Source organism: Meles meles, chromosome 1 (genome assembly GCF_922984935.1).
Source record: "Meles meles chromosome 1, mMelMel3.1 paternal haplotype, whole genome shotgun sequence".
Lineage (NCBI taxonomy): Eukaryota > Metazoa > Chordata > Mammalia > Carnivora > Mustelidae > Meles > Meles meles.
Window position 1 is genome coordinate 48,888,055 of NC_060066.1, and position 12,758 is coordinate 48,900,812.

Consider the following 12,758-nt stretch of genomic DNA (forward strand, 5'->3'; position numbering starts at 1 on the left):
CTCAATGACAACACCAAGAAGACACAATTTTATTTAAAATGGGCAGAAGAACTAGATATTTTTCCAAAGATGACTGAGTGGCCAATAAATACATAAAAGATGCTCAACCAATCTAATCATCAGGGAAATGCAAATCAAAGCCAGAATAGGAAATCACTTCACACATTCTAACAGAATGGCTATCCTCAAGAAGACAAGAGATAATATGTGTTTGTGAGGATATGGAGAAAAATAAACCCTTATATAATGTTGGTAGTAATATAAATTGGTTCAGTCAATATGGAAAGCAATATGTAATTTCCTCAAAACAGTTAAAAATAGAACTACCATATAATTCAGTAATTCCACTTCTGCGTATATACCCAAAAGAAATGAAGACAAGATATTGAAGTGATATCTGCACTTCCATGTTTATTATCGCATTATTCACAATACCCCAAATATGGAAACAATCTTTATCTGCCAATGGATGAATAAGAAAGAAGATACGTTATCTATATAATAGAATGTTATTCAGCCATGAGAAAGAAGAAAATACTGTCATTTGTGACATGGATGGACCCTGAGGACATTATGCTAAGTGAGATAAGCCCAAAGACAAAACTGTATGATACCATTTATATGTGAAATTTTAAAAAGCCACATTCAAAGAACGAAAGCATTACATTTCTTGATTTCAAATTATATTTTAAACGTATGATAATCAAAACAATATGCTACTGGCATAAAAGCAGACATGTAGACCAGTGGAACAGAATAGATATCCCAGAAAAAAATCCATACAGTTATGGTTTCTGATTTCCACAAGAGTACCAAGAAACATACTGAGTAAAGGACAGTCTCATCAGTAAATGTTAGGAAAACTAGGTATCCATATGCAAAGCAATAAACGTGGACTCTTATCTCACATCATATACAAATATCATCTCAAAACGGATTAAAGATTTAAAGATAAGACCCGAAACCATAAAACTCTTAGACAAAAACAGAAATCTTCTTGACCTTGTTTTAGGCAATGATTTTTTGGATATGACACCAAAAGCACAGGGAACAAAAGCAAAGTAAACAAGTGAGACTGCATAAAACTAAAAAGCTTCTGCACAGCAGAAGAAAAAACTGACATAGTGGAAGGCAACCTACAGAATAGAAGAAAATATTTGTAAACCATATATCTGGATGAGGTTAATATATATCCAAAATATATAAGAAGCACGACTCAATTTAAAAAGTGAGAAAAGAATCTAAATAACCATCTCTCTCTCTCAAAAGAAGACATAAAAATGACCAACAGGTATATGAAAAAGTGTTCAACATCACTAATTACCAGGAAAAAACAAATCAAAACCACAATGAGTCATCACTTTACACCTCTTAGAATGGTTATCACCAAACAGACAAAAGGTATTGACAAAGATGTGGAGGAAAAAAAACACCTGTACACCGCTTGTAGAAATGTAAATTGGTACAACCATTATTGAACACAGTGTAGAGTTTCTCCAAGATACTTAAAAATAGAACTACTATACAATCCAGCAATCTCACTTCTGTGTAGACAACTAATGAAATGAAATGATTTCTAAGAAATATCTGTATTCCCATGTTCATTGTAGCATTAGTCACAATAGCCAAGATATGGAAATAATTTAAAGGTCTATGCATGGATGAATGCATAAAGAAGATCTCAACTGCTATAACATGGATAAATCTTAAGGACAGTATGTTAAATGAAATCAGTCAGACATAGAAAGACAATTTTATAGAATCTCACTTATATGTATAATCTAAAATAGTCAAACTCATAGGAGCAAAGAGTAAAATGTTGGTTACCAGGGGCTGGGGTTAGAGGAAATGAAAAGCTATTGCTCAAAGTTTCAGTTATGCAAGATGAGTAAATTGTACAGATCTAATGTACAGCATGGTGACTAAAGTCAACAATACTGTACTGTATGCTTGAAATTTGCTAAGAGGTTAGATATTAAGTGGTCTCACCTCAAAAAGATTGTTAATTATGTGCCATGATGACTATGGTAACTAGCTTGTTTTGATAATTTCGCTTTATTTACATGTGAGATAATTATATACAATTTTTGTTTTTCAATTACACCTCAACAAAACTGGAGAAAAAAATACTACATCCCAGGCAGAATGGCAGATAAGTGCTACCTTCATAGACCCACTACAGAATTCACAGGTGGTGGTCCCATCACATTCCCATTTTAATTCATGAGTTTTGCCCTCATCAAATGAACAAACAAACAAATAGATTCTGAAATATTACAGTTGACTACTGCTTGGTCTACTACATGGACCAAGAAGTAGCTCTCATTATAGCTGCTGTGCCAAGTGCGGTATTTTTTCTAAAGCATATTGAAATGGCATCAGGTACATGATATGTGGCCATTAGTGGCAAATGTACTCTTTTTCATCTCTATCAAGAAAGATCAGAAACATTACCCATTCAAATGTGATCAACAACCATATGCTTTTATATTGTATCATTTTTTATCTTTTCCTTTCTTTCATAGTTTTATCCATCCTCATTCTTTTTGAACCTGAGAATGTTGCAGGGTTTTTTGACTTCAGTCCATAGTGATAAATAGTTTGGCTTTATTTGGTTTCATTGGCTCTTTTCTACTCTGAATATCTTGACCACCTTAAATCTGAAATTGGCTTTCGCTTAGCCACAGTTCTAGTCAGACCACATTTGATCTCCATGGAGAATATCCAGAGACCCAGAAAGATATTGAACTTTAATTTTTTGACTGGCTGATAGTGTCAAAATCATAAATACAAGCCAAGGATTTTCTTCAGGTAAAACCTTCCGACTGTAAAGGAATCAATCCCTTGATCACCTTAGCTTTGCTCTTGAGATTAACGGGATAAGCATGTATTCTTAATTTGTCAAAAAGACCTTTCATGATCTGTCCTCTGTTTTCCTCTCCTCAAACCATCTGTTCCCTCTCCCTTATCTCAAACTACCCTTCTTCCTCATTCGGTGATCCAACCACATTGGCTTTGTCCTAGTTATCAAATACACTATATAATCCCTGCCAGTGGGTGGTATGTTGTTGAAGGCATCCCTCATTAAAATTTCTTAAACAAATCTCAAGTTCAATATTAATAGTATAATTTTCATTTTTAAAAGATATATTATCTTTAATACTTAAAAATTCACTGAAGATACTTGGATTTAAATATCTAAAAGAGATCAAGTTTTATAATAATGATACTTTGTTGTTTACAGAAAAAGCAAAAACTCATTTCTTACTTTTACATCACATGAAGGTGGGTGCATCTCAGCAAGCATAAAGTTTTTGAAGTCTTCATTGACAAATCCTTGGAAACGCTGAGGTATGAAAGAAGCTGTTGACTCATTTTTTTCAATCAGATTGCTATGTACCTTTGTTTGAGGTCTAGCTGAACCTTTCAGTATTATATAAAATCCATCATTTCCAACCACTGAAACAAAACAAAACCAAAAAAAAAGCTATACTGTTGCCTTTTTTCCCAGGCTTTTTGATATAGACATGACCACAACATATATTACAGTTGCTTTGCTTTTAGTAGATTTCTCTTAGTTTATGCAATGAGAACTCTAATGTAGCAGTTAGGCATTCACAAATAATTTACTCAAATAAGAATAAAAACCACTATACTCAAATACTATACTCAAAAAAGAATAGTAAATAAAAATAAAAAACACTATACTCAAATACTATACTCAAAAAAGAATAGTAAAAACATGTCTCCATATTTGGAGAATTCTTTTCTGATGATTATAATAATCAATCCTCTTATGGAAATGATAGATTCTAGAAAAAGAATCATGGTAACATGTTACAATTAATAGATTTAAGATATTTTAATAAAAATAGGATCATAAAATTCTTTGAATTTTTTAAAATGTTATCTTCCCCTCAAAAATGCAATTTAGGAGAAGAGTAAATGAAACAAGATGGGATTGGGAGGGAGACAAACCATAAATGACTCTTAATCTCACAAAACAAACTGGGGGTTGCTGGGGGGAGGTGGGATTGGGAGAGGGGGAGTGGGCTATGGACACTGGGGAGGCGAGGCGAACCATAAGAGACTATGGACTCTGAAAAACAACCTGAGGGTTTTGAAGGGTCAGGGGTGGGAGGTTGGGGCAACCTGAGGGTTTTGAAGGGTCAGGGGTGGGAGGTTGGGGGAACAGGTGGTGGGTAATGGGGAGGGCACGTTTTGCATGGAGCACTGGGTATTGTGCAAAAAGAATGAATACTGTTACACTGAAAAAATAAATAAAATGAAGAAAAAAAAATGCAATTTTGCTTATTTTATATAAGTAACTATATATATATATAAATTTTTGTTTGTCTTTCCTCTGGATATGATGATGATTGCTCATAGACACTGGTTTAGAAAGAGAGATCATTATTAGAAAGAAAAGTTTTTCCAGTATTTCTTTTACTCCACATTGTAACTCTCCATAATTTTCCTAAAGTTTAACTATGCTCCTGTCAGTTTGGTTTACTCAGTTGTGAGCATTTTGAATGCGACTTAAATCTGTTCTAGTTCTTCTGAAGCCTGACCTATTAAAGAAGCAGAGCATAGGACTGGATTATGTCATTTTCCAATTGTTTACATTATTTTATAGGATTAGAGCAAATTATTCAAGTGTTGTGAGAAGGACTTTTCTTAAATTTTACTTATTATCTTGTGATAAATAGAAACTTTACAAATTGATTTTTAGGAACAATTGTAGGTTTTGGGTTTTTTTTTTTTCTTTTTCCTAACTGCTTGCCTTCTCTGCTTTTTTCTAAATGAGTGCTTTATTAGTGGGGCTTTCTTGATAATCATCTGTACACAGTGACTATAGGATAGTGATTTTCAGTCTTCTTTAAAGCAAGGGTTGTGTTTGCTTGAATGCCTGAGCTTAAAATAGATCCCTTTCTGGATAGCACAATATCACTTCTTACTAAACATCTAATCTATGTGGTGAAAGCACTGTAGAAACATTGCTTTTAAATAGCTATCAGATGAGCTGTATGAGAACTACATTGTAGAAAGAACACTGTAAAGGTAAAAGGTAATAAAATTTTGCAAGAGTATTAATGATTTTGACCAATTACATAGGTGAAAAAAGCACTTGGGTGAAATGTGTATTCTGATAAATAAATTTGTATTCTGTTTTGTATAGATTTTTTTAAAAGATTTTATGTGTTTATTTGACAGAGATCACAAGTAGGTGGAAAGGCAGGCAGAGAAAGAGGGGAAAGCAGGCTCCCCGCTGAGCAGAGAGCCCCATGCAGGGCTTGATCCCAGAACCCTGGGATCATGACCTGAGCCGAAGGCAGAGGCTTTAACTCACTGAGCCACCCAGGCACCCCTGTTTTTGTATAGATTTAACTGGCATTTCTTAGCATAGAATAAAAATTGTAGAAAGAGCTACATTGTGTGAAATAATTTTATTCCAAGGGCCCCTAGTTGCTTACCCAATAGGAATAGTCTTTTCCTTTACTAACAAAACCACAGTTTTTTTTTAAATTTATTTTCAGCATAAGAGTATTCGTTGTTTTTGCATCACACCCAGTGCTCCATGAAATACGTACCCTCCCTATTACCCTCCAGCTGGTTCACCATCATCCCACCCCCCGCCCCTTCAAAACCCTCAGGTTGTTTTTCAGTGTCCATAGTCTCTCATGGTTCATCTCCCCTTCTAATTTCCCTCTACTCCCTTCTCCTCTCCATCTCCCCATGTCCTCCATGTTATTTCTTATGCTCCACAAATAAGTGAAAACATATGAGACTTGACTCTCTCTGCTTGACTTATTTCGCTCAGCATAATCTCTTCCAGTCCCGTCCATGTTGCTACAAAAGTTGGGTATGCATCCTTTCTGATGGAGGCATAATACTCCATAGTGTATATGGACCACATCTTCCTTATCCATTCATCTGTTGAAGGGCATCTTGGTTCTTTCCACAGTTTGGCGACCGTGGCCATTGCTGCTATAAACATTGGGTACAGATGGCCCTTCTTTTCACTACATCTATATCTTTGGGGTAAATATCCAGAAGTGCAATTGCAGGGTCATAGGGAAGCTCTATTTTTAATTTCTTGAGGAATCTCCACACTGTTCTCCAAAGTGGCTGCACCAACTTGCATTCCCACCAACAGTGGAAGAGGGTTCCCCTTTCTCCACATCCTCTCCAACACATGTTGTTTTCCTGTCTTGCTAATTTTGGCCATACTAACTGGTGTAAGGTGATATCTCAATGTGGTTTTAATTTGAATCTCCCTGATGGCTAGTGATGATGAGCATTTTTTCATGTGTCTGATAGCCATTTGTATGTCTTCATTGGAGAAGTGTCTGTTCATATATTCTGCCCATTTTTTGTGTTTTGTGTGTGTTGAGTTTGAGGAGTTCTTTATAGATCCTGGATATCAACCTTTGTCTGTACTGTCATTTGCAAATATCTTCTCCCATTCCGTGGGTTTCCTCTTTGTTTTGTTGATTGTTTCCTTTGCTGTGCAGAAACTTTTGATCTTGATGGAGTCCCAAAAGTTCATTTTCGCTTTTGTTTCCTTTGCCTTTGGAGACGTATCTTGAAAGAAGTTGCTGTGGCTTATATCAAAGAGGTTACTGCCTATGTTCTCCTCTAGGATTCTGATGGATTCCTGTCTCACATTGAGGTCTTTTATCAGGTGTTGCCTGTGCCAGTTTAAATATTACATTTGCCAATACTCTTGCATGCATGGCTCTGTGACTCGATTCTGATTAACAAAACATTGGGAGAATTTTTGCTTTCCAAATATGCATATCACTCCTTCCTAGATACCAAAACAAAGATATGTTAGAGCTGGAGAAGCATCTTGTTTCTAAAAGGAAATGGCAAGGAGAACCTCAGGATATTCACCCTGATAACTTTAAATCTATCTTGTGACTTCTCATTATGTAACATAAATAAATTCTGAAATTTTTGTAAACTGGTGTCATTTAGCTCTCTATTACTCACAACTGAACACAATTTCTGTGAATATTGTTGTAATTTCACTTGACTCTAACCATAACACAGGTTTGCCTTACTGATGGACATGACTCTTCTGGTGCTCTGAAGAAAACCTTCCTTTTTATTCAGGGTTTGGCCTGGTGACAGTGAATATGATTAAATAATCTCTACTTACAATGCATTAATTTTCACATTTATATTCAAAAAATATCTGTAATATTAAGGAGGCCTTTAAGGAGTTAAACTAATTAGCAGGGGAGTTGAATTTGAGATTCATGCCAGAAAATATTTTATCAACCCTCAAATTATAACTCACAAAAAATAAGTCAAATTAAGCTATTCTGGAAGCTGCTAACTCTCCCTTATATATAAAGACAATGATTGTATTTGGGTTGCCTAGGTGGCTCAGTTAAGTGTCTGCCTTTGGCTCAGGTCATGATCCTAGAGTCCTGGAATCAAGTCCTGCATCCAGCTTGTTGCTCAGCAGGGAGCATGCTTCTCCCTCTGCCTGCTGCTCCCCTTGCTTGTGCTCTCCCTCTCTCCCTCTTTTTCTTTCTGTCAAATTTTTAAAATCTTTTAAAAGATAACAGAAAATTCCCAGAATGCACGTAACATCTGAAACTGGTCCTCAAATATATAGATAAATGATATACACACAATTAAAAAAGGTCTAGAAGAAAAAATGCAATAGAGTCAAGCTTTCAAATAACAATTGAAATATTACTTAAAAATCACAAAGTGTGTTAAACTTATGAATTGTGACAAAAATATATTTATTAACAATGTAAGATAAATACAAACTTTTGAAATTCATAAGCAATGAGAAGGAACCTATAACACAGGCTCCTTATTCAAATTTTCAAAATACACAAAATTACATTATATAACTTTTAAAGAAATAAAAGCACTCTAAGCATCTAAGAAAAATTTGACTATAAGAATTAAAATACAGATCAAAATGGCTTTAAATCTTGATTCCCAGGTCTTGCAAAAGTAAAAGAATTCAATAAAATCAAGTTGGTTAAGAATTAGTTTCATATTATTATTTATCTAGCCAAACTCCATGACATGAAAAGACAAAAAAAAAAAAACCCAAACAAACAAAAACACAAACATATTTTCATAAGGGCTTGAAGAAATTTCCTTGTATAGGACGGAACTAATGTCTTAAAATATCTTTTAACCACACTTGAATTTGCTGAACAAAAGGCATTCAAAAGGAACTGAGAATACTAATAATGGAACGTTTACTCATTTTGGTACTGAGTTTTCAAAAGGTCAAAGGCCAAATATGAAGTTTGATTAAAGGAAACATGTTTGTGAATTCCTGACTAAGAGTTTCCTGGTCTCTGGTTAAGCTAAAATCAACCATTTTAAAAGGATTTAAATGTTTCAAAGAACTATAATTGGATGAATAAAGTCATATTGTTACCTGTATAATTCTTACTTGGCCTGTAAAATTGAGTTTAAGTGTTATCTATTTACCAGGGAAGCTTTTGCCTGACCTCTGCCTTGCTGCCATCCATACTAATTAACGCCCCTCCTTTGTGACCTTTTTTCAAAGAATTCCTGTCATGACACTGTGTTTTCAGTGTCTGCCAACAGATTCTAACCTCTTGGAGAAGGATTTCTAACTTTGCTCTCAGTATCTCCAGCCCAGAGCATATTGCCTGGATTACTTTAGGCATTTAGCAAATACTAGAATGAACAAAAAATTAATTGTCCTTATTGTATTTCTCTCCAAAGAATCTTTTAAAACATTTGGGGAACAACTCATTTTTTCCTTAGAATTCTGTCTATTGAGAAATAAGACAAAATTCCTGGGTGGCCTAGTTTCTTCTCAGACCATTAGGTGGGAACTTAGGAAAATACCAGAAAGTTATGTGACTTTTAAGCAAGATGGTTTTATTCATGGAATTCTCATATTATAAGGTCTAAATGGTCCCAGAGATAACATAACAAAAGCAATTAATAATTTTTCACAACTTTTATTATATTAAGGTATGTTTGGAGATGGGATTTTGCTCTTTGGGCTATTTTTCTTCCCATAAGGTACCAGGAGAAGTTATATGAAGTATGTCTCATCACCTTTTTTTGAATACTGCTATAACCTGTGGAAAATAATCTACAAGTAACATTGGATATTTATTGTAAGATTTTAAAAAAAAAAACTCAAATAAATAAATCTAGAGCTAAGTAGCAGGAATGAAGAGAAATTTATTTCATTTTATTTTAGGCACTGATTTTCCACTGGAATAGTATTAATACTGACACTTCCTGTCCAATATTTGTAGAGATTTCATAAAGGGAGAATTTATAATTTCACAAATTGTTGATTGTTTTTAATAACCTTAAAACATTATTTGATATTTTTACTTAGATCTTCTTAAAAAAAAAAAACAAGAAAATTCCATATTTCAAATTGCTTGTTCATATCCATAACATGCTATATTAAGACCAAGGCTGGGGCACCTGAGTGGCTCAGTTCATTAAGCATCTGCCTTCAGTTCAGGTCATGATCCCAGGGTCCTGAGCAGGCAGAGGGAGAAGAAGGCTCCCTGCTGAGCAAGGCGCCTGATGTGGGACTGGATCTTAGGACTCTGGGATCAGGACCTGAGCCAAAGGCAGATGCTTAACAGACTGAACCACCCAGGCACCCCTACAATATTGTTTTAAAATTTAGTAAGGAAATGGAACAAGGAAAAACAAGATGGAGGCAGGAATATATTATTTTTACTCCATTTTCCTTACTTTAAAAGAAATTTTAATATTATTAGTTACCTGTAGTTTAGCAACTACAAGAGATTTTTTAAAATTGACTTGACTGGAAGTCTCAATACCACTGAATTTCCTGGGAGTTCTCAAAAAAAGAAAACAATGTACTGTAAACACAGCTAAATTTTTCACAAAACACATTATTTAAAATATCTTGGGGGCGCCTGGGTGGCTCAGTGGGTTAAAGCCTCTGCCTTCAGCTCAGGTCATGATCCCAGGGTCCTGGGATCGAGCCCCGCATTGGGCTCTCTGCTCCAAGGGGAGCCTGCTTCCTCTTCTCTCTCTCTGCCTGCCTCTCCGCCTACTTGTAATTTCTGTCTTTCAAATAAATAAATAAAATCTTTTAAAAAAAATAAAATAAATAATAAAATATCTTGTACCAGGTTATAACCAGAGTAATCTAAAGGTAAAAAATCATTTCTACATGGGAAGATCAAAAGATAGCTTGGGAAGCTAAAGAACTTGAGACCAAATCATGCCTAAAGAGTGTGTTATGGTATATTGCCTAGAGGTATGCAGGTGGTAAATTAAGAAATTTTTTACCTCTAAAAATAAATGGAAGCATCTACAACACACAAAGAATGTGTTCTTTCTGACCTCAAATTACATAAATTTGAACATTTTAAAGTAGTTATCAAAAGTTCTGGTCTATTAAAACAAAGAAAAAACGTCTCAGTAAGGGTTTTAAAAAATATCTTCTCTTAAGAAATATAACGTCCAGATGGATTTTCCACTGATTTTTAAAATATATCCCTGCATAGCAAGGTCAATTTTTTGTTCATTGTTGTTAATAAAAGTCAGTTAATCTTTAAAGAAATCTATATAATTCATAATTTGAGCTTTAGAATTATTGGCTTATCCAGGGAGATTCTTTCTAATAATAATTAAATATCATGAAAAGTTGTCTATTAATGTCATTATTTCTATTGTCTCCAATGAATATAATATATAAATCACTTCATACATTGACATTTAAAAACTTTGTGGCTACATATCAAATACAATTGATTATAAATTTCTACTTTAAAATATACCAACAATTTTATGAAACATCATGTACCCCAAATTATATTCTAGCTTAACCTTGATTAAAGTACATAATTATAATCTAGCTTAAATCTTGATTAAAGTACATAATGATTCTTTTTTTTTTCCATTTTATTTATTTTTTCAGCATAACAGTATTCATTCTTTTTGCACAACACCCAGTGCTCCATGCAAAACGTGCCCTCCCCATTACCCACCACCTGTTCCCCCAACCTCCCACCCCTGATCCTTCAAAACCCTCAGGTTGTTTTTCAGAGTCCATAGTCTCTTATGGTTCGCCTCCCCTCCCCAATGTCCATAGCCCGCTCCCCCTCTCCCAATCCCACCTCCCCCCAGCAACCCCCAGTTTGTTTTGTGAGATTAAGAGTCATTTATGGTTTGTCTCCCTCCCAATCCCATCTTGTTTCATTTATTCAAAAAAAAAAAAAGTACATAATGATTCAAAATATTCTTTTTCTGAAATAAGAGCATTGAATGAAACATTGGACCAGATGGACCTCATCGACGTATACAGAACATTCCACCCTAAAACAACAGAATACTCATTCTTCTCAAGTGCACTTGGAACCTTCTCCAGAATAGACCACATACTGGGTCACAAAGCAGGACTCAACTGATACCAAAAGACTGACATTATTCCCTGCATATTCTCAGATCACAGTGCTTTGAAACTGGAACTCAATCACAAGGAAAAGTTCAGAAGGAACTCAAACACCTGGAAGCTAAAGACCACCTTGCTTAAGAATGCTTGGATACTATGCAGCCATCAAAAGAAATGAAATCTTGCCATTTGCGACGACGTGGATGGAGCTAGAGCGTATCATGCTTAGTGAAATAAGTCAATCGGAGAAAGACAACTATCATATGATCTCCCTGATATGAGGACATGGAGAAGCAACATGGGGGGGTAGGGGGATAGGAGAAGAATAAATGAAACAAGATGGGATTGGGAGGGAGACAAACCATAAATGACTCTTAATCTCACAAAACAAACTGGGGGTTGCTGGGGGGAGGTGGGATTGGGAGAGGGGGAGCGGGCTATGGACATTGGGGAGGCGAGGCGAACCATAAGAGACTATGGACTCTGAAAAACAACCTGAGGGTTTTGAAGGGTCAGGGGTGGGAGGTTGGGGCAACCTGAGGGTTTTGAAGGGTCAGGGGTGGGAGGTTGGGGGAACAGGTGGTGGGTAATGGGGAGGGCACGTTTTGCATGGAGCACTGGGTGTTGTGCAAAAAGAATGAATACTGTTACACTGAAAAAATAAATAAAATGGGAAAAAAAAAAAGAATGCTTGGATCAACCAGGAGATCAAAGATGAACTTAAACAATTCATGGAAACCAATGAGAATGAAGACACTTCGGTCCAAAACCTATGGGATACAGCAAAGGCGGTTCTAAGGGGGAAATACATAGCCATCCAAGCCTCCCTCAAAAACATTGAAAAATCCAGAATACACCAGCTGTCTCTACACCTTAAAGAACTGGAGAATCAACAACAAATCAAACCAACTCCACACATAAGAAGGGAAATAATCAAGATTAGAGCAGAGATCAATGAGGTAGAAACGAGAGATACAGTAGAACGTATCAATGAAACTAGAAGCTGGTTTTTTGAAAGAATCAATAAGATTAATAAACCATTGGCCACACTAATCCAAAAGAAAAGAGAGAAAGCCCAAATTAATAAAATTATGAATGAAAAGGGAGAGATCACAACTAACACCAAGGAAATAGAAACAATCATCAGAAATTATTACCAACAGTTACATGCCAATAAGCTAAGCAACCTAGATGAAATGGATGCATTCCTGGAAAACTACAAACTCCCCAAATTGAACCAGGAAGAAATTGATAACCTGAATAGACTGATATCTAGTAATGAGATTGAAGCAGTGATCAAAAACCTCCCAAAAAACAAGAGCCCAGGACCTGACGGATTCCCTGG

General features: G+C 35.4%; 1 protein-coding gene across 1 annotated transcript in view; it reads right to left on the reverse strand.

Moving 5' to 3' along the window:
- The window catches only part of CNBD1 (cyclic nucleotide binding domain containing 1), a 385,468-nt gene that overhangs the window by 106,450 nt on the left and 266,260 nt on the right, over window positions 1-12,758 (reverse strand). The window contains exon 6 of the mRNA XM_046007793.1: window positions 3,269-3,459. Coding sequence (XP_045863749.1) covers window positions 3,269-3,459 — 191 coding nt within the window. The remainder of the gene's footprint in view (window positions 1-3,268; window positions 3,460-12,758) is intronic.